General features: G+C 53.0%; 1 protein-coding gene across 2 annotated transcripts; it reads left to right on the top strand.

Annotated features, from left to right (window-relative positions):
• Positions 1-6,424: 6,424 nt before the first annotated feature.
• Sh3bp2 (SH3 domain binding protein 2) lies at positions 6,425-26,119 on the top strand. Of its 2 annotated transcripts, none has more exons than XM_032916584.1 (13): positions 6,425-6,552; positions 15,374-15,513; positions 16,535-16,637; positions 18,250-18,367; positions 18,772-18,842; positions 19,679-19,767; positions 20,049-20,117; positions 21,751-22,402; positions 23,091-23,199; positions 23,415-23,470; positions 23,761-23,842; positions 24,347-24,406; positions 24,927-26,119. In XM_032916584.1, the coding sequence occupies exons 1-13, from the start codon at positions 6,425-6,427 to the stop codon at positions 25,062-25,064; spliced, it is 1,815 nt and encodes a 604-aa protein (XP_032772475.1). In that variant the 3' UTR covers positions 25,065-26,119. The 2 variants fall into 2 exon arrangements, with proteins under 2 accessions (XP_032772475.1, XP_032772474.1); XM_032916583.1 differs by lacking the exon at positions 6,425-6,552 and adding an exon at positions 12,651-13,633.
• The last annotated feature ends 998 nt before the right edge of the window (positions 26,120-27,117 follow it).

Here is a 27,117-nt window from a genome sequence, read left to right as displayed (position 1 = left end):
ATGGCTGAGTATGAGAGATGGGGCCTTCAGCTCTTCAGTACTCCTCGTCTGCTTCATTGCAGACTGTGGCGAAGCAGGTGCCCATCCCTCTGTCCTGAGCCCCAATGTCTCCTCGGACTTCGCAGTTTTTGAGGAGCTGAGGCCTGGGGTTCTGTTTCTTTGCCAGAATTTTCTGGTATGAGCATCTGGCCCCTAGCCTCCTTCCCGGAGCCCTGCCTTGTCTACAGAGACTGGGACCCAGCACTGCTGTCCTCATGGAGGGCAGACTTTCTGCCTTTGAGGGATCCAGGTGTCTTCCCAGGGATGGGTCCCAAGGCTGCTCTGAGCCAAGCTTAACGAAAAATGCCTTCTAGGACCCTGGGGCAGTGAGGCTCCCTCAGAGTGTTAGCTTTGGCACAGGTGACTGTGAGCTTCCAAGTTAGTAGCCTTGGCACAAGGGAAGATCCCTTGGTTTCCCTGGTCCAGCTGGAGGCAGGATCCTCTCTGGATTCCTGACCACCATGTCTTGGCCCCATCATGTGCCTCTGATGTAGGTGTCTCCAGGAGGGGTTAGTGGATGGGAGCTCTGTCTTCTCAGCTGCTGGATGTTGGAGAGGTAGAGCAGGCTGGACCTGGGAAGGCCCCGCCCTTGACTGCAGGGCTCAGCTCTGACCTCAGAGGAGACAGCGTTCCACAGTTATTAGTAGATTTTGCCCCTGACTATATTCCTAAGGATTTCAGAGGATCAGGAGCGGCTCAGGGGCAAGGTGTGGGTGTAAGCTGCCCAGCAACTCGTTACTCTTGCTTTATCAGCACAGGTACTGTGAGGAGAAGCTCAACCCAGGAAGGCTCAGTGCCTGCTCCAGAGTGCACAGCTTCAAGGACATTCTCCATGTAAAAGAACCCCCTTTTCCTCTGCTAGGAAGAAGAAGGTGGGTGCATGTGTCTAGACCAGTGGTTCTCAACCTTCCTAATGCTGCGACCCTTAAATACAGTTACCTCATGTTGTGGTGACCTCCAACCATACAATTATTTTCACTGCTACTTCATGAGTATAATTTCGCTACTGTTATGAGTCATATTGTAATTATCTTATATGCAAGATATCGGACAGGGGACCACTGTGAAAGGGTCATTCGATCCCCCAAAGGGATCACAGTTGAGAACCACTGGTCTAGATGGCAAGTCTGGTCTCATTTGGCAAGAAAGTACCATTAGCTGAGTGCTATGGGGTATTGGGGTGACAGCTATTGGGAGACAGACAGAGACTATAAGAAGAATCCGTCGCCTATGTCATACTGGACACCATAGGCACATACCAGGACACACAGGGGATGGACTTAGAGAGGTCCCTGTGCCCAAGCGCTGATGCTGGGGCAGAGTATAGGTAACGGCATTGAAGGGAGGAACGCAGAGGGAGCCAGACTCTGCGAGGGACTGGGAAGGGTCCTCCAGAGGAGACAGTGGCCTTGGGAAGCAGGGAGGGTAAAATGAATTCCTTCCGCTGTGTGGAGCTAGAATGTATTCTAGTGTGTTTGGATCAAATTCCGACACTCTGGGAATGCAGGTCAGGCAAAGGTTAGAGGGATGATGGAGCCTCTTACCAGACCTATGGGAGTGCAATGGGAAGGTGTTGCGGGGTGTCAAGCAAGAGAATTTCCAAAACATTCTCTGACGCTTGCTTGAGGTTCAGCGTGGCAGGAAGGTTGTACCAGTGGAAGCCCAGTATCCTGGAGGAAGCTGGTCACCTCACTAGGTGGCCCACGCGGGAGCTGTGGGATCTATTCCTCAGTGAAGAAACTGAGCTGAGAGTGCGTTAAGAGTCTGGGGATGGGGGGCGGGGTTGGGGATTTAGCTCAGCGGTAGAGCGGTAGAGCGCTGAACACAGCGGATCTGTTGTCTAGCCGCTGACCCAATCTGTGCACAGAGGTCGCTTGAGCGGAGAGATGCTCATTAGGTGGGGAACTCAGAATGGAGTGGCAGCAGTCTCAGGGGGCAGCTCCAAGTGTTTTTAGTACAAGCCCTGGATCAGAACGCCCAGGCTCACTGCACTGAGTGGTGGGGGAGTGGACTCCTCTGAGTCAAGCCGGGCAGGAGCTTGAAAGATGCAGGCTGCAGTTGTGGGTGAGGTGCCAGGAACTCGGGGGTGGACCTGGTCTAATACGTCAGCACCCTTGAAAGATTTTTTTTTTTTTCTCAAGCAATTAAAAGGTGGAAATTTGTCAGTGTTTGTGATGAACTGAAGTGTGAATCCTGAGCCGCCTCTGCTGGCTTGTGGTTTGGGGTAGGGGAGCAGCCCGCAGCAGCCATCATGCCAGGCCAGCGTGCATTTCCCGGAGATTTTGCCTGTTTCCTTCTCCCCAGCCCCACCCACCCATCGCCGTACTGGGACTAGTTATCTTCAACACGTGACACTTCCCCAGTCATCCTCCTTGAAGTTAGTGTGCTGCCCCCTCCTGGCTAGCGCAGACTCTGCACCAAGTGTGGGGGTCTCCTGGAACCCTGGAGCTCATCACCCCCAGCTTGCCGTCAGCACAGGAGACACTCCACCACCCAGCTCAGGCACGCTTATTAGGAAAAGTGACATACGGGGCGTGGGAAAGGAAGCCCTGGTCAGGCATCCCAGGACATAAAGACATCACGAGTTGGTGCTGTGCTTTGTGGTAGACACCTAGCACCCTGGCTCAGTCTTGTGCTGGTATCACCCGGTCAACATCAGTGAGCCTTGACTATAGCCAACATGGACGTCAATTCTATGAGAGACCCTTGAGTGCAGTTTAGTTTTGAGGCACACATTCTGGACTCAGGGATGTCCTGGTTATAGCCACACCAGAGATGCTGCTTGTGTGTGACCCACGCCCAGCTTCTGGCTCCTCCTCATCCATCTCTTGGGCCCCTGGGGATTTAGTGGGATGCAGGTCAATAAAGAGTGCTGGTGTCACATTTGGTGACATTGGTGGGAAGGATTGAGCTGCTGATGTGATTCCAGAGAAAGGGCAAGGTTCTAGGTAGCCCTCAAAGGAAGTGGCTTTAAGTTTCAAACTGTAGGTGCTGGGAATGGCCAGGCCCTGGAGCAGGAAACAGTGGTCTTGCCACATCCCCTCAGCCAAAGAGCTGGTCTAGCCTTTGCTGTGCTGTTGAAACAGCTTGATTGAGCCACAGAAGAACAGATTTGGGGGGGGGGATGGGCACAACAGTTTTGGTGGATTTGAACCAGGTATGGCGCCCCTTGTATGAGAGCTGTGAGAGGCTTCCAGAGGGATGTGACTTCCAGGGGAGCCAGCTTAGGGCCACCCCTTTGAGATGCAGCTTCACAGAGCTAGCCTTTCCTTGATAGGGCATACAGGGAGCAGGTCAGATCCCATCAAGAGCTTGGATGAGGCTCCATTCAGGACCAAGTCCTGGGCCAACACTAATGGAGTCCTGTATCCTAGAGAGCTGAAAACAGCAGAAGCTTATCCCCTCACAGTTCAGGGACTCACAGGTCCCAAGGCAAGATAGAGGCAAGGCCTCCTCCTCCTCCTCCTCCTCCTCCTCCTCCTCCTCTCCCCTCCTCCTCCTCCTCTCCCCTCCCCCTCTTCCTCCTCCTCCTTCACTCCTCCTCCTCCTCCTCCTCCTCCTCCTCTCCTCCCCTCTTCCCTCCTCCTCCTCCTCTTCCTCCTCCTCCTCCTCCTCCTTCTCTCCTCCTCGTCCTCCTCCTCCTCCTCTCCTCCTCCTCTTCTCCTCCTCCTCTTCCCTCTCCTCATCCTCCTCCTCCTCTTCCTCTTGCTCCTCTTCCTCCTCCTCTCTCTTCCTCCTCCTCTTCCCTCTTCCTCTTCCTCCTCCTCCTCTTCCTCCTCTTCTTCCTCCTCCCACTGGAATATTCTTCTCCTTGCCCTTGGCACACTCAGTGCCTGAGCTGTATAGACAGCTGGTCAGCAGATACCAGGGTCGGTACAGGGGTTCTGTGTGCTTGAAGTGGGTTCTAATGCGATACCACTGATCCCTGGCTGTGGGTCATATCTGTGCCATCCTCCAAATCTCAGTAGGGTGCTGATGTCAGCAGGGCTAGCCTCTTCTCAGGCTTGAGGTATCAGGGCAGGGCCAGCACTGTGTACCCTTTAGATAGTGTTAGGTGCTTATCTCACTCCTGAACAGGCCGAGGCATGCCAGGACCCTGACTGAAAGAAAGTTCTGTGCTAGTTAACCCTGGGCCCCTGCTTAGCTTTACTGGATATCTCTTACCTTCCCTGGTAAGTGCCTTGAGTCTGACCTGATTTGGGTTGGGGTCCTCAACTTTGGAAACCTAAGGCACCAGTCCAGAGTATGAGGATAGAGTGGAAGTCAAGGCAGCCCAGTGCTGGTAAGGATAGGCTCACCCCAGCCACATACATCCATCCTCCTGCTGGGATTCTGCTGTTACCTCACATTAGAGTACAAGGTGAAGGTGGTGGAGTGACCCTCACGGAGGGGTCTTGGCGCTTGGAGAAACTGAGGCCTGAGGAGGTCACATAGCTCAGGACTCCTAGAGGCTGGGATTAGGGGGAAGGTCCAACACTGGTCTGAATCCTTTGTTGGGGCTCTGTCTCCCCTACAGACTTACAGGTCAGGGCCTGGGGTTGGAGACCTGGTTGGGGTGTTCAGGGTGGGTGTGGCTCACTTTGACCTCTATTGCATTGAGGAGTGTGGGAACAAAAACTGGGCATGGGTGTGGTGCATGCCTCTGCCTTAGGCTGTATCTAGTCTTCCGTTTGTCTGGCAAGGGGTAACATACTTTAGAGAGCTGGCTGGCTCCTGGTTCGTCTTCTGTTGGGGTTCAATATTCTCTGCCCCTAATCTCCCCAGAGCCTGGCTCCCCCTCTGAACTCCCCCGTGCTGTTCACCCTGAGCCCTTCCTAGTGTGATTTCTTCAGCCCATTTCTGTTCTAGAAATCAGACCTAGGGTTCTCTTTCAGGAAGCCTCCCTGGGCCTCACATGTCCTCTGGAGCCCACAGCTCCCGAATGCCCTGTGCCCTCTGGAAACTGCCCCACTGGTTTGTACTCATTGCTGCATGCTTCAGGGCCCCTCACCTGCTCCTTTAGCTCAGCCCTGCTGGTAAGGAGAAGGAGAGTGAGGAGAGGCCTGCATTCCCACATCCTATTCACGCCTTGCCCCCAGCTTTCTGCAGCAGGGAGGGACTTGCCTCAGAGGTAGAGCCTAGTGGCTTAGGGAGGCTGGGGATCTGTGCCCACCCTAAGGAGGCCCAGACAGCAAAGCTGAGGCCTTCCACTCTCCAGGTGATAGCCAGGGCTCTTTAGCCCACTGGCCGCCTTCGTGGCCTGGAGATCTTGGCTGCACAGCTGAGGCTGCAGACGTTGGGAAGGCAGCCTCTTCAGCAAGCTGCCCTTTTTGAGCGGCTGACATACAGGCCTGTGCCTGTGAAGGGTTAGGTACTTGCAAAACCAGTCATGGGGTTGGTATTCAGGGCCACTGGAGTCAGAGCCACAGACAGAGAAGTGAATCCATGGAGTTGGGGAGGAGGGTGCCTCTTGGGCAAAGTAGAGACTCCACAACTCTTAGGAACCCCGTAGTCTTTGAACTCAGTCCTGCCATGAAGTTGGCCCTTGGTCTCAGAAACCCCCCTTTCCATCCATTTTCTATCCCCCCCATTTCCTACCCTGGGATTGGGGCTCAGCAAAGAGAAGCAGAGGTACTCAGTGGCTGGAGTTGAAACTCCTGCTTCTCCACCTGGTGGTTTCCAGGATAGAGCAGAGAAAGAAGCTGGGCTTGTGGGAGCAGAAATATCTGGGAGGGGCTTACTCTAAGTGAGCCACTGGGCAGGAACCCTGGGACAACAGCAGTGTGCTGTCCACTGAGGCCGTGTGGACAGCAAGAATGCTTTCCAGAAAGCCAGGTGTTAGCTGAGGCGGAGAGTAACTCAGAGAGTCCTTGTAGGACGAGATTGACGTCTGGGCCCAAGCTCCTTCCTAGCCTCTCAGTTTCTTGGTGTCAAAGGGCACAGAAATACCCATCTTGAAAGTCACAGGTACTAGGTGCAAGGCAGAGCTCTGAGTGTGCCTTGTAGGGAAGTCTGATGGGGAGGGAATGAGCTCCCAATGGGAGATACCAGACACCCTAGTCTGTGAGGGGCTTCATGGTCTGATAGTGTGAGTTGGGCCTGGAGACTTGGGCCAGGAGGTTCTAGAGGAAGCTCTCTCTGGAGGCACGCAGCTGGCCCCAGAACTGAGTAAACTCAGAGGCCCAAACCCAGCAGGCTGATGGGAGTATTGCCCTGGGCCCCAGGTGGCTTTTAGGACCGTGCTGTGGGGGAAGTCAGAAAACGCCTTCTCCTTGGGACTGCCCACTAACAGGAAGTCCCAAACAAGGAGGAAACCCTCTTGGCCCCAGCTTCCCCTACCCGTGAAGCCTACTGAGCTGCTCTGCAGGCTGGGCAGTGCTGGAGCAGCCGGGGCCTTGAGGATCTCATGCTTGGGGGATGCAGGTTGCAGAGCCTCCCCATAGTCCCCGGACTGAATAGCCTTTCTGGACTCAAGGACACCTGTCCTCAGCAGGTCACGGGAAGTTGTGCCATGTGTTGGGTCAGTGCCATGAGGTGTTGAACAGCTTTGGATTTGGGGTTCTGGAGGTGGTACTGGCCTAGCCACTATAGGACTTGGGTGGGGGGAGGGGGAGGAAGGATCATAGATAGCTCTTGGAGTCAGTCCTGTGAGAAGCAATAAACTCCAAGGAACTTGGCCTCTGTCTACTTAGCCCCTAAATCTGAATGGGCCAAATGGAGCCCAGAGAGGAAACTGGCCATTAAAACACTCTTAAGACTCCATTATATACCTCCCAACAGCAGCTGTGGGGAGGAGGAGGAAGACAGCTCACCAGAGAGAAGGCCAGGCCTCTGAACCCTTCCTACTGTAAGCCCTGTGTGGGGTGGTTCTTGGTATTAGGTTCTGTGTCTACACATTGTGCATGTGTGTGTGTGTGTGTGTGTGTGTGTGTGTGTGTGTGTGTGTGTGTGTGTGTGTGTGTGTGTGTGGCATGCGTGCACACACATGTGGGCTCAAGAGGACATGAGAAAGTCCTGGCTGCCTGCATGAGAATGCTGTGTTCAAGGTCCTGACATTAAGTGGGTAATCCCAAGGCCTCAGAAAACTGACCAGAGGGGGCTGTCCTTGTGAAGCTGACAGCAATGGGGACCCTCTCCTCCCCTACCCCCGGGTTATCTGGTATGACTGGTCATTGGGCTTTTCTAGAATTTTAGTTTTGATTCTCTAACAGAGAAGATTCTGGGAAGAGGAAGGAAGAAAGAGAAACTAAGAGGGAAGAGTCGTGAGGCAGCGTAAGCTGGGGCAGCCCCGGTGAGGCAGTGGGCTGGGTAGGGAGGGTAGACGGCTCTGACTTACTGGATGTTTACCACGTGCGGTGTTGGATGAATTGTTGGCTCTTTTGACCCTGGATATCGTCACTGGAGATGTGGGGCTGGCCCTGGTCGGCATATCAGGGTGTTGTGATGGTGATGTGGGTTGGCTCCTGAAGAGCATAGAGTCTGACCTATGGGGAGTGCCTAGTGCAAGTCCTTCCGTGCCTTATTGTCCTGGCCTGTAAAGTACAAAGCACTGAGTTCATGACCCACCCTGTCAACGTTGATGAGCAGTTGGGGAGTGGGCTGGGCCAGGCCAGCTTCTAGGAACCACCCATGAAGGGTCTTAGCAGGCTGTAAGTGTGTCTTTGTGTGTATATGGTGTGAATATCTAGGCGATTTGCATATATGTATGGTACAAATGTATATTAGCACACGTGTGTGAGCAAGCACGTATGTAAGAATGTGTGAATGTGAGCACATGAATTTATGGTTTTTAAAAATATGTCATTTTTTTTTATTTATTTTATGTATATGAGTACACTGTCACTGTCTTCAGACACACCAGAAGAGGGCATCAGATCCCATTACAGATGGTTGTGAGTCACCGTGTGTCTGCTGGGGATTGAACTCAGGACCTCTGGAAGAGCAGTCGGAGCTCTTAACCGCTGAGCCATCTCTCCAGCCCAATATGTCATTTTTGATTAAGTGTGTATGTATGTGTGACACTGCCCACAGAGTCTAGAAGAAAACCATATCAGACCCTCTGGATCTTGAATTATAGGTAATTGTGTGCTACTGATGTGACTGCTGGGAACCAAAGGGGTCCTCTGCAAGGGCAGCACCCACTTTTTTTTTTCTTTTTTTCTTTTTTTTTGGAGCTGGGGACCAAACCCAGGGCCTTGCGTTTGCTAGGCAAGCGCTCTACCACTGAGCTAAATCCCCAACCCCAGCACCCACTTTTAATTGCTGAACCATCTTGGTAGCTTCAAGAGCATGTGCCTGGACACATGACAAAGTATGTAGGCATGTGTGATTGTGTCTGTAGGCATGTGTGATTGTGTCTGTAGGCATGTGTGATTGTGTCCGTAGGCATGTGTGATTGTGTCCGTAGGCATGTGTGATTGTGTCTGTAGGCATGTGTGATTGTGTCTGTAGGCATGTGTGATTGTGGATCATGTGTGGTTCAGTTCCTAAGAGAACAAAAATGCCTTAGTTACTTTCCAATGGCTAGAACAAAAACCAGGATCAAGGCAACTCATGAAAGAAAGTACTTAATCTGGAGCCCACGGTTCCAGAGGGTCAGAGTCTGTGACCATCCTGCAGGAAGCTCGGTAGCAGGTAGACAGCATGGCCTGGAGCAGTAGCTGAGAGCTCTCATCTGATACAAGCACAGGGCCAAGAGGGCTAAGTGGGGATGGCATGGGGCTTTTGAAACTTCAAAGCCCACACCCAGTGACACACATCCTAGAACAAAGCCACACCTCTTAGATCCTTCTCAAACGGTTCTACCAACTGGGGACCAAGCGTTCAAATATGTGAGCATTTGGGGGCCATTCTCATTCAAACCACCACAATGAGTATATGTGCATGTGTATGTGTCATATGAGGGTTAAGTATGAGATCATGGGTTGGGGATTTAGCTTAGTGGTAGAGCGCTTGCCTCGCAAGCGTAAGGCCCTGGGTTCGGTCCCCAGCTCTGAAAAAAAAAAAAAGTATGAGATCATGTGTACATGTATGTGTGAAAACATATGTGTTCACAAGTGCCCCAGTGTTACCTGGTTTCCTTTTCCTTGGGTTGGGACCCCTACAGCTTTACAAAGAGCAGTCCAGCTTGATCACAGTTAAGAATAAGTGTCCTTCATGCAGGTGGGAACATATCTGCAGGTGTCAGGGGCTGTCAGAGCCCAGAGCTTCATAGGCTATACTCTGAGTTTGTATATAGGCTCATATATGCATGTATGTATGCACACGTGTCAATGTGCATACATGTACATCATGTGAGTATAACACCTGTGATGTTAACCAGGTGTGCAGAGCCTTGTAGGTGATGACCCCTCACCCCTGTAGGTTCATAGAGCCCCGAGGCAGGTACAAGCCATGGAGCTTACCTCTGGACTTGTTCAGGCTGCCATTGTGGCACAGAGTTGCTTTTATTGGGTGGTTCAGTCGGTATCCTCTAGCATCCTCTGGAAACAGGGTCCCCTGAATAAGATCAATTATGAGAAGGGCTGGGAGGAAGATGTACACAGAAGCATCGATACGTGACTTGGGGAATGTGGCAGGGATCCAGTCTTCCTGGTGTGCATGCAAGCACATCAACGTACAGGCTCAAATGCATGTCCACACATGCACACCTTCTACGTGGTCTCATGGGCTCTAGCCACAACCACTCATTTGCACATCTCCACAGCCCTGGTGTGGGGCCGGGGAGAGGCCTGCAGCTACGAGTAAAAGGATTCACGAAGCACAGTGAACCTGGCAAATGAGTCCTGACCCTGTTGCCCCAGCCTCCTCCTGAGGAGGGATTTGTTGCTATGCTTCAGAGCCTGGACTCTCCATATCTCCTCTGTTGCTAAGAACTCAGTGGAAGATGAGGGCAGCGTGGGCTTTGCACTGTCTACACACTCTCCCTCAAAACTCTCCTCCACGGTGGCCCAGCCCACCCAGGCTGTTCCTACAGAGAAGGGGACTGAGCATCCCCACCCCACGAACCGTCAGCTCCCCAGTATTTAGGAGTTGAATTGTGCTCTTAGGTCCCTGGAGCTGGGGTGGTGCTGTGGGGACTGAGGTGGCTAGCCCGTCAGCGAGTGGCTAAGAGTCTTCTTTGTCCACAGGCAAGCCAGGAGTTCTTTAGCTTCTCTTCAGTTTTCCCAGGCACAGGCGATGCTGGAGTCTGTAAGCTGGGCTGAAACTCTCCAGGAACTCTAGCACAGCACGGTAGTCACCCTCGGGTGCCACATCCTCTTTCTGCTCCCAGCCTGGATTGGCGATTGGGTTCCTGAGCAGGGTCAGCTGGTGTCAGGCAGGGCTCATCTGGAGGGGTTGTGATCCCAGTTCTGTCTCTGAGGTGAGAAGGCCGGGGAGAGATGAGGCCGAGCATCACTCTCTCGTGACACCCTCTCCACGGTTGCTCACTGGCCACCTACGAGCTTTCATTCTGCCCGAAGCAGGGTGGTAGCTGGGCCTTCTCCTGCTGGCCACTGAATTGAAAAAAGATGGGGCTGAGACTGCTTTACTCTTGCACTCAACCCCACCCATGCATTGAGCCGGGAGGAGGTTGGCTCATCTTTCCTTGTAGCAGCTCCAGACAGATCAGAGCAGGGCTGTGTCAGCTCCCTTCAGCAATCCTCAGTCCAACCACCTACCGGGAGCAGGAGTCTATTTTACTTGGGGCACCCAGGATTCCCACCCTGTGCTGGGCCCAAAAGCTAAGCTTGAGGGATAATGATGACCTACTATGGCTGGTGTCAGGTAGAGAGAAGCTGTGTCACTAGCTACCAGTAATGGGCAATACTCGGAAAAAGGAACACTGAAACTCATTTGTTCCCAGACTTGTTGCTAGTACAGCCTTTCACCATGCAAAATCCACTTATTAGTCCTGATAATTTCTAACTTCCTTGGAGTTTATGCTGCACAAGCCATCTAGTCATTGCTTAGGGTTTGTTTCTGTTTGTTCGTTTGTTTTCTTATCTTGACACTTGATTTCTGTCTGGGCACCAATTGTATGTAGTGCTTGTGGAGGCCAGAGGAGGCCATTGAAGCCCCTGGATCTGGAGCCGCACACAGATGCGAGCTTCCTTGTGGGTGCTGGATCCTCTGCAAAGGCAGTGGGGCTCCTTGCCGCTAAGGAGCCTCTTCAGCCCGACATTCAGTTTCTTTTTATCATAATGCAGTTGCCTTGACCACACTTTCAGTACAATGTGAAAAGCAGCAATGGGATCAGACTCCTTGCCTGGTTCCTGCCTTTCAGGGAACTGAAAATGCTCAGCTCTCACCTCCAGCTGTAATACTGTAGGCTTTCCTTAGACACCCTGTGTTAGGTTTAGAATATGTTCCCTTCTGTTTCTTTTTCTTTTTTTAGATTTATTTACTTGTTTTATGTATGTGAGTACACCGTCACTGTCTTCAGACACACTAGAAGGCGGCATCGGATCCCATTACAGATGGTTGCGAGCCACCCTGTGGTTGCTGGGAATTGAACTCAGGATCCCTGGAAGAGCAATCAATGCTCTTAACCGCTGAGCCATCTCTCCAGCCCCGTTTCTAGTTTCTTTATTATGAAGATTTAGATAACAGCAAGTTCTTTTTCTGTATCTTTTCAGATGATCGTGTGGTTTTGTTCTTTAATCAATATGGTGCGTTATATTAATTGTATTCAACTATTAAAGCGACCTTGGATTGCTGGGATAAATCCCCCTTGTTCATGTTATAGAACATTTTCTTATGTGGCGTTGTGTTCAGTTTGCTAGCATCTTGTGGAGAATGTTTATGCTTATATCCAGAAGTGGGTTTGGGGCTGGGGATATGGGATATGGGATTGGTAGATCCCTGTCTAGTTTCAGTCCACAGCACTGTTTAAGCCAGGCATGGTCATCCTAGCACTTAGGATGTGGAGGCAGGGAAATCAGAAGTTCAAGGTCATCCTCAGCTACGTAGCTAGTTCAAGGCCAGCCTGAGTTATGTAAGATTCTGTCATAAAAGAAAAACAAAAACAAACAAACCAACCTCAGAGAATTATTGTTCTGTCTTGTGATAGCTTTATCTGGGTTTTGGTATTGGGGTGATACTGGCCTCATGGCTTTGGTCTTATGTTTTCTGGGTGAGTTTGTATATGGTTAGTGTTCTTGGAATCTAATATTTAATGGCTAAATTACTTGAGTTGCAACAGCAGGCAGTGGGAACAACCTGGACTAAGGTGAATTCTTATGGGCTTAGGTTAGTAGGGTCTGTGCGCAGAGACAGAGACCCAGAAGGTGGGGGCAGAGCAAAGCACATACAAAAGGTTGAAAGTAGGGGTAGGACTGAATTAGGAGGTGCCAGAGTGTTGCAGAGTGTGAGTATACAGCAGTAATACTAGTCCTTGGGGGGGGGGGCGCTGAGGCAGGAACATCCCAAGGTAGAGGAAAGCCAGGCTACAGAGTGAGACCTTCTTTAACACCCTCCCCACACCCCACACACCCCCAGGCAGGACTGTGTCTGTGGTATTTAGACTAAAGATGAGATGGGAATGGTGTGTTGGCAGGAAGGCGAGGGAAGGAAATTGGTGGAGGCTGGCAGAGGCGTGGCCTGCTCAGAGGCAGTGGAGAGGGGGGACCTGTAGTGCAGGGTGGTTGGAAGGAGGAGGCAGCTTACTGTTCCGGGTAAGAAGGCAGGTGCTCCTCCAGGAACCAATGCAGCCAGCCAGCCAGCCTCTTGGAGTGAGAAAGCTGCAGGGACCTCAAGGCTGCACCTAGTGGGAAGGGGCCAGCAGAGCTTGCCTAATCTAGAGGCTTGGACTCCAGGGAGAAGAACGTAGATTGGACAGCTGGATGGGAATGAAGCCTGAGGAACATTACCAGAACTCCTCAGAAGGGCAAGGGTGCTGCCTTCTGTCGCAGGCAGTCCATCTTGGGGCAGCCTGTATTGTATGGGAGATGGAGGAGGAAGGATACCTAGGAGGTCAGCAGGTCTTTACCAGCCTTAGGCAGCCAGGAACACTCTTCTGGGACTGACACCCAAAAGAGCCCCAGTAGGTGAGAGCTGCCAAGGGCTGGACCCCTGACTCCTTGGGGGGGAATTCTGTCCCAAGGGAGACCCATGGAGTGGACATTGGCAAGGTAACATGGTACCCTATTTCCTCTGCTCATATCCAAGGCACAAACTGGGTGTCGATCCACAAGCGGGGACTTTGGGATCCTCAGGTGTTGGGAATATGAACGGGACTTCCTCATTCGCCTCGGTGGCTTCCTTGTTTGTCTAGATGGCTCTTAATTCTGGACTGTATAGGCACAAGTTTCTAAGTTTCCACTTCTTGGAGCCCACCACCCTCAGTGCAGTGGGTGGAGAAGCTGACGTGTGGAGGGGCGGGTCCGCTTCCTCACCTGGCCCCTAGCCCTTACTCCTCCGCCCGCGAGGGGAGGAGCCAGTGGCCGCTCCGGCCTGGGGCTCTACGAGCTATGGCGGGCTCTGGGTCGCGGCCCCGGAGCTGGGGCTGGCGGGAGACGGGCTCTAGGGATGAGGCTGCGGCTGGTGGGCCCGGCTCTGGACAATGTCGCTGTTCACAGGGTAGGCGGGCGCTGGCCGCCCCCCGGAAGCCGGCTGTGCCCGCCGCGTGGACACCGTGAGTACTGATCCTGGGGCTCGAGATCTGGGGCCCCAGCTCTGGGTTTGAGCATCCACGCTTCAGACTCTCACTCCTCAGACCAGGGCCCCCAGCCTCTGTACTACGACCGGGGACTGCAAGTCCATGGAGCCCCAGGCGCTATCCGGCGTCTAACCAGAACAAAGGGGAGCATGGGCCAGCCACAGTTGACTGGCCGGGGGCCCCCGAGCCTGGCACTCTGTCTGTCCATTTGCTAGCACCCTCCCCCGATGGGTGTGGGAGTGGGCACCCACCTCGTACCCCACTGCTGTGCTCGGACCCGCGTTCCCCCTTGGCCCTGCGTGGGGGTGTGGTCGCGCTATTGTTCCAAACCTCTGCCTGCGGTTCGAGGACCAATGGCCCTGACCTTGCTCCTGCTGGCCGGGACTATGGACCAAGTGCATTTGAGTGTTAGTGGATTCCCCCCCCTCCTCCCCCTCCTCGTGTGTGTGTGTGTGTGTGTGTGTGTGTGTGTGTGTGTGTGTGTGTGTGTGTTGGGGTAGCCAACGGAACTTAATTCTCTAACATATTTGGTGGCGTGAGCCTGGCCGTTGACAAGAGTTTGATTGATTTTCATCCTTTTTCCTTTCGTTTTCTGACGCAGTGGATCTCCCCGCTTCAGCCTTCTGAATGTTGAGCTTTCAGGCTTGGGCCACCCGGGGCCTGGAGGCTTTTCTGTGTATGCACTTGGGGATTGACCCTGTAGTAATAGGAATCCCAGTAGCCTGCCCCTCTGGATCACTCCCTAGTCGTCCCACCTTGTTGAGAGCAGGCCACTGACCTTACTCTCATGCAGTTCCTCAGGGGTCCAAAGAAGGACCTGATGGGGTAAGTGGGGGCACCAACAGAATAATGCCAGTTTAGGGGACAATTGTGACTGCTAGTTGGGGTTCCTCACAGGAAGGAGCCTCTGAGTTCTGATACACTGGGCTGATAAAGTGAATACTAGCAAACCTGCCAAATGGCCCTCATGGCACTGATGACAAGGGCGTGCGGAGTCCACCCTGTGCTCCCAATTTATAGCTCTAAGAACCAAGGCTGGAGTTCCTCTAGAAAGCCAAACTAGGTAGGAGCCCAAATCATTAAACCGAGGAAGTGGGAGCTCTTGGCTTGCTCTTCTCCTATTACCTGACTTCAGGACTTTAAAAGGACAGAAGTTACTGAGGAAGGGTAGACATCTCAAGACCTTACTTTCTCTCCACGGAAGGTCAGACCTAGTGGAGAAGGTGCCCAAAGCCTGCCTCAGTCCTTCTGAACAGCCATTTTCAAGGGGTGATTCCCAGTATTCCCTGCTCCAGGAAGCCCCCCCTGACTTCCCGCCTAAGGCAAGCAAGCACCTTGTGAGTGCCTGTGACATTGGAACCTTGGGGTAGCTATGGCATAAGACCGGATGTACCCAGATTAGGGTTTTCTGAGTTCAGTCATTACTGCCCCAATCTTTCTGGGGCCATGAGCTCAATGAATTCACGGTGAAGACAGGATTGTGTTCAGCATTCTGGAGTCAAGTGTGTGGCCAAGGGGGTTGGGAACTGACTTTGTAGCATCGCCCCCCCCAGAGTCTCACCCAGAAGAGTTGATGACTTAAGAAGAGCCTTCCTCCACTGACCTGACCTTCCACATTGCATTCTGGATCTTGGCTCTGCTCTCCCAGGATCCCCTGCCAAGCTGTTCCCTGATGTCCACCCCAGCTGAGTCCTGTCTCTCTTGCTTCTATTGCAGCTTCATGGAGGCTGAGGAAATGCATTGGCCTGTCCCCATGAAGGCCATTGGTGCCCAGAATTTGCTGACTATGCCTGGTGGTGTGGCCAAGGCTGGTTACCTGCACAAGAAGGGTGGCACCCAGCTGCAACTGCTCAAATGTGAGTCACCGGATCCCGGGAGTTTCAAAGGGGGGACCTGGTTCTGCTTCTCCACTGCTCTAATGGGCCTCCTGAGATTTCTTTTCCTTCTCTGGCGGCTGGCACACCTGGTAAACCTGATGATTTCCTTACCCCGGGCCCTGTCACAGGATCCAGCTTAGTATAGCTAGGCAAAGTGAGGATGAACATTTGGTGTACGTACTGACCAGCTAAGTCATGAGTGCCTCAGTCTGCAGCCAAGGCTGGAGGACCTCAGTGTGGCCTGATAGGTCTGGTCCCTCAGTGCTGTTCTTGCCTTGCATGTGAGTTGTGGGTGAGCTGGCGAGTCACGTGGCACAGAATGATGCCGTGTGCCAGGCCAGGGGTCAGCAGAGTGAGTGTCAGGATGCTGGCGGCAAAGAGCCTTGCCTAGCTCTCTGGTCAGCCATGGGCACTCCATGCTTTTGCCCTCGCAATGCCCTCTGCCAGGGACTCCCTGCCCCTGCGTTGCTCTAGCTGGACTATTGGACCCTGTGTGCATATCAATGTATAGACAACTTCCAAGAAAGAACCATAAACTAGCCTTGCCCAGGGTTAGGAGGAACTGTTGGGCGGGAACAGAGGAGCTTGACAACAGGTCCCTGTGGCTCTCATCAGCCAGCTTTGGGTGCCTAAGCTCTGCTCTCCTTGCCCGGTCAGGTCCTCACCTCCTCAGTAGTCTTATTGCTCCAAGCAAGGCTGCCATGGCCTCCTTAGGCCTCTGGTCCAGGCTCTACCCTTTCTTACTGTCTCTTGAGGCCTTAATCTACCCATTTTCTTTGGGTGGCTAGGCCTTCCCTGGGGTGGTGCCCCAAAACTTGCCAGTGTGCCAGTGACCCCAAAGAAAGCTCAAGGACAGGGCAGCACACCCGCTCAGCTTCCGGCTCTACCTTCTGCAGTCTCAGAGGTCTGGTTCCATGTTGCCCAGGGCCTCTGGAGAGGGCCCCAGAGTAGAGCCAACTGGTGGCTCTGTGGCTCACCTCTGCCGCTGAACTGTCCCCAGGGCCCCTCCGCTTTGTGATCATCCACCAGCGCTGCATCTACTACTTCAAGAGCAGCACGTCTGCCTCCCCGCAGGGCGCCTTCTCACTGAGCGGCTACAACAGGTGAGTGTCCATCTGCCTGTCACCACCCTCCCCCGCCAATTGCTTTCCCTCTCGCCCTACGCCACAGAGCAGATCCCTAGCTGTCTGAGATGGCCTTCATCTGCTTGCTGGCTATTATTCTACCTACCCTGGCTTTTGCTGAGGGCAGGGTGGGACAGTATGTGTGGGGTGAGGCCTTTACTAGGAACTTCTTGGGGGTTCAGGTACCAGGGGCCTGGGTAGCTTACTTTGCGGAGTTCCCATTGAATTATCACCTTGTAAATTCTTTGTTCAGCCTCTGGTCCTGCTGTTCACTCACCACCCCCCTTTTCCAGAGAGCCCCGAGTCCATCCATCCCAGACTATGCTAAACTCAGGCTCTTCATGTACTTTCTGGCTCTAGGGTCTTCCCAGAGCCAGTTCAGTTCCCTGCTACATTGGTTATCTTGAGCTCTTTTTGTGCCATGGGGACTGTAGGGACCCAGGCTCTTTGCCTTGTAGCATTAGACTGAGCCTTTTGTCACCCAATAAAGGCCTAGCCCATCCTGCTTATTCTAGTTGCTATGGGCCTCTGCTTCACTCTGACTATAGCCTCGATGAGCCAACCTTGCCAAAGTAGCCAGGCCAGGTCCCTAGTCTAGCCCTAGGCACTAGCTAATCAAAGCTCTCTCCCTAGTCACTTTCCCCAGACTGGTAGCCCTTGACCGATGTGACTGCACCCTAAAGATTGTCCACCCCATTTGGTGGGCTGAGCCTGAGAGGCCCTGGCCAGCACCTGTGATGAGCCAGGCAGATACCCTGGCCCAGGTGCCCAGCCAGCAGGACTCCCCTAGGTAGACTGATGTTTGAGAAAGCCCTACATCAGGGGGCAGACCACAGAGTCAAGAGGCAGTCCAGGGGCCGAGTGTGGCAAAGCTAGGGAACTTTGATGAATGACTCTGATGGGCAAGGAGAGTAATGGGACCTTGTCTCTGAGCCCTGCACTCTGCTCTCATGGGAAGTCCTCACAGACGCAGCGCCTTCCTGAGCTCATACTCTGTTACCTCTGCAAAGCATCTAGGTGTTCTACTGAGAGCATAAGCAGGCAGAGACTGCCCAGATCTGCCCATGTTCGCCAGGGCATGATGCTGAGTGCTGGAATCAATTCAGGGGTGAGCTTTGTAGTGAGAATTCTAGAATTTTGGTTTCTTAAAAAAAACAGCACGGAAATATTGTAAGACTGTTTTTGCCTTAATCCCTTGTGTGGAGATCTGGGAGTGCTTTGCAGCAGTTGATTGTGATTTGCTCAGTGCTCTAACGGAGGCATGGTTTTGCCAGCTGCAGATAGTTTCTGCAATGGACATTTGGAATTCTGGGAATTTTTCAGAGAAATGGGGTTCACGGTTGCTGGTCATTTGGGGGAGTTGGTTGTGGTTTGTTTGTAGTTGTGCTCATAGAAGAAATAAGGAGAAAGAAGTTAGATTCAGACTTATCCCCCACCCTTTCCCTCTATAGTCCTTTCTCTCCTGTCTAGTGATAGTGGGTGAAACAGGGGGGAAGGGGGAATAAAGGGTGGGAAAAAGAAGAACCCCCTAGTAGGAAAAGTCCAGCTACAGGGGTTGATGAGCTGGTGACTTCTGGCAATGTGCCCTCAGAGTGATGCGGGCAGCTGAGGAGACCACATCCAACAATGTCTTCCCGTTCAAGATCATTCACATCAGCAAGAAACACCGCACGTGGTTCTTCTCAGCGTCCTCTGAGGATGAGCGCAAGGTGATCAGCAGGTAGCAGGGCCCCAGGAGCCGAGCAGGACTTGCCTGAAGTGCTTACACTGATCATCAGGCTCTGACCTCCCATGAATTCTAGACAGGAGGCTAGGATCCTGAAGAGAAAGTCTTGGTCGAGGTATATGGGCAGCCAGGTGGATTGGACCCACAGCCTGGTGCCTGTACTCACCATGAGAATATGCCAGCAGGATGTAGCCTGAAGTGGACTGAGGGACAGCCGCAGCCCCGGGAGGGTGATTTCATGTCTGAATCACGTGATCTATGCTATACCCAGCTAGGTTCCTCTCCTTGGACCAGCTACGATAGAGAGCTAGACAGTGGGAAGAGGATAGCGTGGGGGACCCCATTCTGGGCAACGTCATACTTACTATGGCTCTTCCTGACCTGCAGAGCTGGATGGCCATGCTACGCAGGGAAATTGGCCACTTCCATGAGAAGAAGGAACTATCTCTGGATACCAGGTATGCCGAGGGACATGGTGGGGGGGAGTCCCCAGGGCTTCTTGGCTCTTAGGGCTCCCTTCTAGTCCCTGGGGACTAGACTTATAATCACTTCCATAAAGGTTTTTCTGGAGGTGCCAGGCAAGCGTCATGTGTGGAAGCACACGCTGCTTACATAGTCATGTGTGAGTGTGCATGCGACACCTCTGTTCTTGTCTGTCTTCCAGCTCTGTTGCTCTCTCAATCTGTTGTACTTATTTGTTAACTCCTATGTGGGGCTCATATGTGTCTTTTCCTTCCCCTACTATGGAGGCCCAGCATTTACAGCTCAGAGTTTTGGATTCCTAACTCCCTGGTGTCTACTTCATCCCTGGGGCGAGTGTAGTATTCCTGGTCTCAGCGTCCTCACCCATGAGATGGCCCAGCAAACAGCAGGGCTCTCTAGGGAACATAAGTCAATCCTATCTTAGTCAGTGAAACTGAGATCCAGGGAGGGCTGGGCACTCTCAAGGACCTGCCCTGGGGTCCTGGACTGAATCCAGAGCTCCTGGCTGTCGGGTTGGACAAGAAGTAGTCATTTGGACAGTTCTGATGCACCAAGTCAGTCAGAGTGGCTAAAACCACAATGGGGCAAGGAGGTGGCACCCATAGATGGTCCCAAGCTTCCAGTTCCTATGTTCATACATGATGCCCAAATGTCATATAGAGAGCTATATGATCTTTGTGTCCCTATACACATGTGAGGGATTATCCTTGTGTCTGTATATGTTCATATATCTGTGTGGCTGTGGTGTTGGGAGTGTTCACAAGAACACCTAGTCTAGTACTCACTGCTTGTTCCTTGCTCTGGGTTGCAGTGACTCTAGCTCAGACACGGACAGCTTCTATGGTGCAGTTGAGCGACCTATAGATATCAGCCTATCTTCATATCCCACAGACAACGAAGGTAAGACTATCTCTGCACCTGCCATATGACCTCATGACTGCTGACAGTGAACCCGCGTGGGCTGCCCGGAGGGAGAGAAAAGCGCGTTTGGCTTTGCCCCCTACCCTGTCCTCTGGCAGAGTGATGCAGCTTCTCTGCCTCTGACCCCTAGCAGTGGGAGTTCAGGTTTCAGATCCTACCTCCTCATCCTCCACCCCCTGCCTCCTGGGTGCCATGCCGCCTGTTCTGCACGCAGTGGGCCTGGTCTGTGTTGTGTCTCATCTTCCACTCACTGCACGTAGATTACGAACATGAGGATGAGGAAGACTCGTACTTGGAGCCTGATTCCCCGGGACCCATGAAGCTTGAAGGTAGGTAATGTAGCCGGGCCTGGGGTCTCCTTGGTGAGTAGAGTCCAGAGACTGAGACCGAGAATAGAGCCTCTCCTAAGCTGGTGGGTCTTTATTGTTTGATTGGGTCTCTCTGTAATAATGGCTGTCCTGAATCTTTCCTGACCGGGCTGTCTGCAAACTCAGATCTGCCTGTCTCTGCCTCCTGACTACAGAATTAAAAAACACGTACCACGACGCCTAGCAGGCTGTGGGTCTTGCTGTGGGTGGACTCAGTTTCCTTGCTGTGATCCACGTAATCAGAGGCTCGGGGCTGGTTGGCTTTACCTCCTTGCTCCTGCCGTCTCCCAAGTTAACCTTGTGTGGATGGAGGGTCAGGAGAGAGGGGTGGTCCTGGAAGCTGACTGAAAACGAAGGGGCACTGAGAGGTGGGTTAGTCTGAGGCAGGCCCATTGCCCATGGCAACAAGTGGATCATAGCTGTGGGCCAGGCTGTCATCTCTGACTGACTCAGTGTTTACTACACCCCCTGAGGCACACAGACAGATGAGTATACAGACACATCTCTGCGAGTGACAGGGACGGCCAGGGCTTGGGAGGAAGGTCATGTCTCTGTCCTTCACCTCCTTATACCTCATACTTTCTCGGCTTCCTCTGCTCAGAACACTCCAGCTTTGTCTTGTCTGTCATTATGTCTTGGGACGATTGCCATCTTCTACTTGCCGTCTTCTGCTGACCTTCCTCCTTCCGTCTGACTAGCTGTAGGTGTTGGTGTCCTTGTTCGCTGCTTTCGGGCCAGCTCTGCTGATGCTCCTTCAGCGACCAGACCACCGGCTTTAATTTCCTACTCTCACACTTCTTGCCTTAGTCCTCAACTTGATTACCCAGCTTCCGAGAGTGAGAAAGCAGTCTCTGTCCTTGAGCTGTAGGTAGGCACATTCAGGGTACCTGCAGCCTTCATTGAATGCTCTACGTCACTCTTCCCCCTACCCTCTAGACAGAACTCCCCCACTCCTCACTGGCCTCATTCTTCCAGATGCCCTCTGACCCTCCTTCTCTGCATTTACCTCTTGAGGGTTATCCCCACCCTTCCTGTGACTGAGGGACAACCCAGGCCTCAGGTCTCATTTCTTTCACGTCATTCCCACTTGTCCTGGACCTACTGTCCTGAAGCTCCCTATGACATCTGATGTCATACCGTTTGCTCGTTATAAACACAGGTTTTCATCTTCACCCCAGGGGTTCTAGCCCATGCTGCTCATCTCTGTTCAAAATTCACCCTTCCCCTTGCTCAAGTGAAGGCCTGGGAATCCCAACTCTGCTTTCTTCTACTCGTGGGAGGCTTAAGAGCTCTTCATGTAACATCTAGGCTGTAGAAACCTTACATGGACTGTCGTCAGGAGTGTGGATGGGAAGTGGCAGGGAGCAGTGGTGGCTTGGGCCCAGGGAAAGCTGGGTGGCAGCTAGACATTGGGCGTTAGGTAGGGCAAGGATGAGGCATGGAGGATGCATATTGAATGAACTGCGGCTGGCAGCTGAAGGTGTGGCCATGAGAAGTGCAGACCTGGTTGGTTCTTGTTGTCTGTTGCTAGTATAGGATGGTGGTGGTTCAGCCTCTATGTGGTACCAACTTGCTTTTATTTTTTGTTCTGCAGATGCTCTGACCTATCCACCAGCCTACCCACCACCCCCTGTACCTGTACCTCGGAAGCCAGCCTTCTCTGACTTGCCCCGTGCCCACTCTTTCACCTCCAAAAGCCCAAGCCCCTTACTGCCACCCCCACCTCCTAAGCGAGGCCTTCTGGACACTGGCCCTGCCCCTGAGGATGCTAAGAAGGACCCACTGGGCCTGAGGCGAGTAGAGCCTAGCCTCAGGGTGCCTGCTACCCCTCGGAGGATGAGTGATCCCCCAGTGAGCAACGTACCCACTGTGCCCAACCTCCGGAAACATCCTTGCTTCCGAGACAGTGCGAATCCTGGCCCAGAACCCTGGACCCCTGGCCACGGGACTAGCTCTGTCTCCAGCTCTACCACCATGGCCATTACCACCTCTAGGAACTGTGACAAACTCAAGTCATTCCACCTGTCTTCCCGAGGGCCACCTACATCTGAGCCCCCACCTGTGCCTGCCAATAAACCCAAGTTCCTGAAGATAGTTGAAGAAGCTTCTCCAAGGGAAGCAGCCAAGTCTGCACCTGTGCCCCCCGTAGCCCCCAGGCCTCCGGTGCAGAAGATGTCCATGCCTGAGGTTACCGTTCGGCCTGCAGTGCTGCCTAGACCAGAGAACACGCCTCTTCCCCACCTCCAGTGAGTCTGGCTTGGGTTGTGCCTTTGCTGCCAGCCAATAGGTTCCCTCAACCCAGTCTGTTCTCTATCCAGTACCCCCGACATTCTGAGGAGAAGCATTTGGTATCCCTACCCCTGGCTGGTTCAGTGACGCAGGTGATATCTAGTCTCATCCATTCTGATACACATTTGTGTCTCAGAGCACGTGTGGCTTCCTTTAATTCCCCTTAAGGGCTTGGAGACTAGGCTCAAGAGGACTGCCTGCTACTTGTGCAGTGGGCTGGGCTCTTACCGTAGGTGTCCTTTGTGGTCAGATTACATTGTTCAGCTTCCCCCAATCTGTCCACCTCCTTGTAGCTTTAAGAGAGCTGTGACTTTGTCACAGTCTCACAGATATTAACAGTAGATCTTGGGCCCAGGCAGTGTCCACTATAGGATAATACCTGAGTTCAGGTGGCCAGTGCCCCTGCTTACCAGTATTAATGGCAGCCCTGATTTTATAGTTGGGCTGTTAGGACTAAAATAACTCCCCTACCTCCTTTGGGCAGTGAGCAAGGTTCTCCGAGCTTCGCTGTCCTGAGCAGTGATGGCCACAGGGGCCAGAGAAAGCTGGCACCAAGATTCCAAAGGGTCATGTGTGGAGGGGAGGAAGGGGTGACGTCTGTGTCTGAGAGTGCTAATATTCTTGCCTTCCTCTTTACTGCTCCAGGCGATCCCCTCCGGATGGACAGAGTTTCAGGGGCTTCTCCTTTGAAAAGGCCCGTCAGCCCTCACAGGCTGACACTGGCGAGGAGGACTCAGATGAAGACTATGAGAAGGCAAGACTGAGTGGAGGGTCCAGGTCCCACAGTCAGCAATTGGGCAGACATGGGAGAGCTATAGACTGGGGGCCCTCGCTGGCTCTCCTACACAAAGGGGGACGGGACACCATGCAAAGCCTTGTATCCTGAGGCAGGTGGCAGCCAGCTAGGGGAGCAGAGATGTGTGCAGGGGTCACTCATACTTCGACAGTGACACTGTTGGCCTCTTACAGGTGCCGCTGCCTAACTCAGTGTTTGTCAACACCACGGAGTCCTGCGAGGTGGAAAGGTTAGTGCAAAGTGCTGTGACAACGTGAGGTCCCTTGTCTCCCTTGCTCACTTGTGTCAGGCAAGCGTTAGTGCTTTGGTGCTGTGTGGGGCCTTAGCACGGCAGGAAATATGATAGCAGTGGGTCTGGATTGGCCTTTTTATTCTTACAAGCCCTCTAGGGTTATACCCTCTGTTACAACTGACAACCAAGAGTGGGCAGAGAGCCCAGTAGTGGAGTGGGTCTAGTGGGTACCCCTTATGAAAGCTGTCTGGGGAGGTTTGCCCATTGACATGGCCATTTTGTTTTAGGTTGTTCAAAGCCACAAACCCTCGCGGAGAGCCTCAGGATGGGCTGTATTGCATTCGGAACTCCTCTACCAAGTCAGGGAAGGTAGGACGGCTGCCTAAGTACCACTGTGCCACCAGAGCCCTCTGTCCTCTTACTTGGCACCTTAACTGAATTCTTTCTTAGGGGTCCTTGCCCAGTGGCACATTTTCTCTCTGTTCTCAGAACTCAATGACTTCTGTAAATTGGGTGTGAATGTGGCTGTCTTCCAACTGGAGCCATAGAGTGTGAATTAGGGTGGGGTTTGTGCGGAGGCATAGGGAGACCGTGTAGGGCAGAGGTTGAATATCCATTAACACCACACCTCACTCGTGTGAGAGATGGTTCTCACTGCTTAGCGTCAGGGGCTCTCTAAGGGCAGAGGGATGGCCTCAGGGTGAGGGGCTATCTCTGTACAGGTGTTTGTAGCTGGAACGTAGCCTACGTTACCCCCACCGCCACCCCCCGAGCTGCAGCGTCTAGCCCATAATTGCTACTCCCCACTCCAGGCTTTGGTGGCCAGTCCTCAACCTCCTCTAAGCCTCCCACCCCATATTTCCCTCCTTCTAGGTCTTGGTCGTGTGGGATGAATCTTCAAACAAAGTGAGGAATTATCGCATCTTTGAGAAGGTGGGAAACTGGGCCCTGCTCTGAGGATGGGGTAGGGACCCTGGCTTCAAGGCTTAGCAAGAGCCAAGCGAGTGCCCCTGACAGGATTTGGCAGTGGGAAACTGGACTGGTCCCTCCATACCATCAGCCCTCCCCTGTCCTTTGCCCTCCGTCTCTTCTCCATGGCCTCATACTCCATCATCTTCTAACCTTGTTTTGTCATTACCTTCCTCTAGAAGTACTGGGTAGCCACCCTTGGCCCTTGGTTTTATTCACAGACCTTGCCCTGAGAGCAGTTCTTCTCACATTGGGCCCTTGAGGCTAATGAGAGGCTACTGACAGGAGACCTCAAGAACCCAGGCCTGACGTGTGTGGACAGACAGGGAGGGAACGTGGGCAGTTGGGAGCGAGCCTGACTATCAGTGCCATTGTCACTGCTGACCTTCCCCTTTGAGAAGCTGAGGGAAGAGGTGAGGGGGACATAGGCTTGAGACAGTGGGCCACTCAGTCCCTGCTGAACCCGCCTCCTCTCTTCCTGCAGGATTCTAAGTTCTACCTGGAAGGTGAGGTTCTGTTTGCAAGTGTGGGCAGCATGGTGGAGCATTACCACACCCACGTGCTGCCTAGCCACCAGAGCCTGTTGCTGCGGCACCCGTACGGCTACGCTGGGCCCAGGTGACATCATTTCACACAGCTGTTGGGTGGAAGCATCCACAGGGCCACAGCCCTGCCACATAGATGGAGACCGGCTTGCATGGAAAGATGAACAGGAGTGGCCTTGACGTCAGACCTCATCGACATGACACCTAGCCTCAGCAAGCAGGCTGGGTTCCAGGCTGGAGTAGGCCACAACTAAAGGACTGGCTGGATGACTTGACCCATCCAGCCCCTCCACGGCCCACCTCTCAAGAACCCAGGTCTGGTGCTAAGTGCTGCCTGGGCTTTGATGGCACAAGAGCTAGTCTCTATTACATGCCCACTCTGGAGTGGGCTGGGACCAAGCAAGGCTGGGTTAGTTGAATGGGACCTAAGCCTTGTCCTGGGACCCATAGGAATGCTAAGACATAGGAATGCTCAAGGAGGGGCCACTGCCTCTCTATAAATCAGAGATGACCTTTGTCTCAAATGACCAGGGCTTGATTGGCACAGAGCAGGCAGCAGGCTCTACTGAGCACCACCAATGTCCAGGTAGAGAGCTACCGGAGGCAGCCCTAATGGGTGGTCTTTAGTCTTCCAGGGCACAGGCTGCTGAGGGAGCTAACTGGATCCACCTGGATCTCTCAGTCTTGCCTGGAGCCTGACCTTGAAAGGCCCAGTTAGCAGTTATTGACCACCTATGTGACTGGCCTGGTGCTGGAGCTGGTTGCCGGCTGTAAGCAGCCCCTAGTCCAGCCTGGCCAAGCTTAGTCTAGAGCACTCTATGAGATGCTGCCGCTGGAGGTGCTGTATTCTGGGATCCAGGAGCTTGGAATCCAGTGGGGTTGGTGGGTCGGGGGTCAGGGGAAGGTTCCAGTAAGACTTCTTCCTGAAGTGCTGACGAGAGTAAAGTGGGACAGGCCAAGGAAAGGTGGGGCTAGTGGCATCCACATACCCCAAGTAGTTTGGGTAATCCCAGTTGGTCCAGGCCACACCCCTGGCACAGCTGTTTAGACTGGGCTTTTTCTGTGAAAATAAACGCATCTGGATGTCAGGGCCGGCAGAGACCTTGGCACCATTGCACTTTATGTTGGAGAAGAAGGTTGGTTTTTTTTTAATTTGTATTTTATTATTTTATGTGTATGAGTGTCTTGCCTGCATGTTTGTCTGTGTGTCATGGGTAGGCACCTGGGGCCCAGGGGGTACAGAAGAGGGTGTCAGATCTCCTGGGACTGGAGTTATGAATGGTTGTGAGCCGCCATGTGGGTGCTGGGAATTGAACCTGGGTCCTCTGGAAGAGCAGCCAGAGCTCTTTAACTGTTGAGCCATCTCTCCAGCCCTGGAGGAGAGGCATTTACATAGAACCTAGAGCAAGGACTGGGGCTTGTGCTCAGTAGCCAGGGACTGCTGTCTAGTAAGAGGGGCTTTTGTTTGGGAGGCCCCCTCCACAACTCCTGTATTTTGGAAGCTTCAAATTTGTGAATGTGGGAGACTATGTCCCCCAGGCATCACAGGGTGCAGTGAATGACAGACACTGGATTCCACTGGGCATCTGTTTCCAGGAACCAGAGTCCATCTCTGCAGATGTTTCCTTTCAGCCTACTGTGGGAGAGGGGTCAGGATGCCGTGGTCAGGTTTAGGGCATATGGAATTTTTGCTGTTTTGAACAATCCCTTGGGGGCCAATCATTTTTTTCCTCCCTTTCTAAACTCTACCAGGGACTGGGGCCATGGAAATGGCCAGTGTCCATTTCTGTAAAATACAAAACAGAAGTCCCGTGCCTAGGAATCTGTGAGTATGCACGGTGCTGCAGATCTCTTGCTTTGGAGACCAGCTCAGAGGCTGATGTGTTTCAAGGGCTAGAAGATTAAGGATTCTTTGGGTCAGAGCTGGATCCTTCAGGCTGACTAAACAGTTGACTAAACTGTGAGGTTCAGGGCCCACCTAGGGGTTTCACACAGCCTTGTCTTACCTCTGGACCAGCTGGTACAGCTGTCCATCTCTGTGAACTGACCCAAGTTGAGGGCCTTATTTGCAAGATTGTGTACAGGGGTAATGGAAGGACCAGTCCTTGGTCCTACAGCATGAGAGAGGAA

Source organism: Rattus rattus, chromosome 11 (genome assembly GCF_011064425.1).
Source record: "Rattus rattus isolate New Zealand chromosome 11, Rrattus_CSIRO_v1, whole genome shotgun sequence".
Taxonomy (NCBI): domain Eukaryota; kingdom Metazoa; phylum Chordata; class Mammalia; order Rodentia; family Muridae; genus Rattus; species Rattus rattus.
The sequence above is the reverse complement of the archived record's forward strand: the minus strand, read 5'-3'. Positions and strand labels throughout refer to the sequence as shown.

Coding starts and splice junctions, on each gene's coding strand:
- Sh3bp2 (XM_032916583.1), top strand. CDS start 13,470: ATGGCGGGCTCTGGGTCGCGGCCCCGGAGCTGGGGCTGGCGGGAGACG. Junction 20,118..21,750: donor GGGACCCATGAAGCTTGAAG/GTAGGTAATGTA, acceptor TTTGTTCTGCAG/ATGCTCTGACCTATCCACCA. Junction 23,200..23,414: donor CAGATGAAGACTATGAGAAG/GCAAGACTGAGT, acceptor GGCCTCTTACAG/GTGCCGCTGCCTAACTCAGT.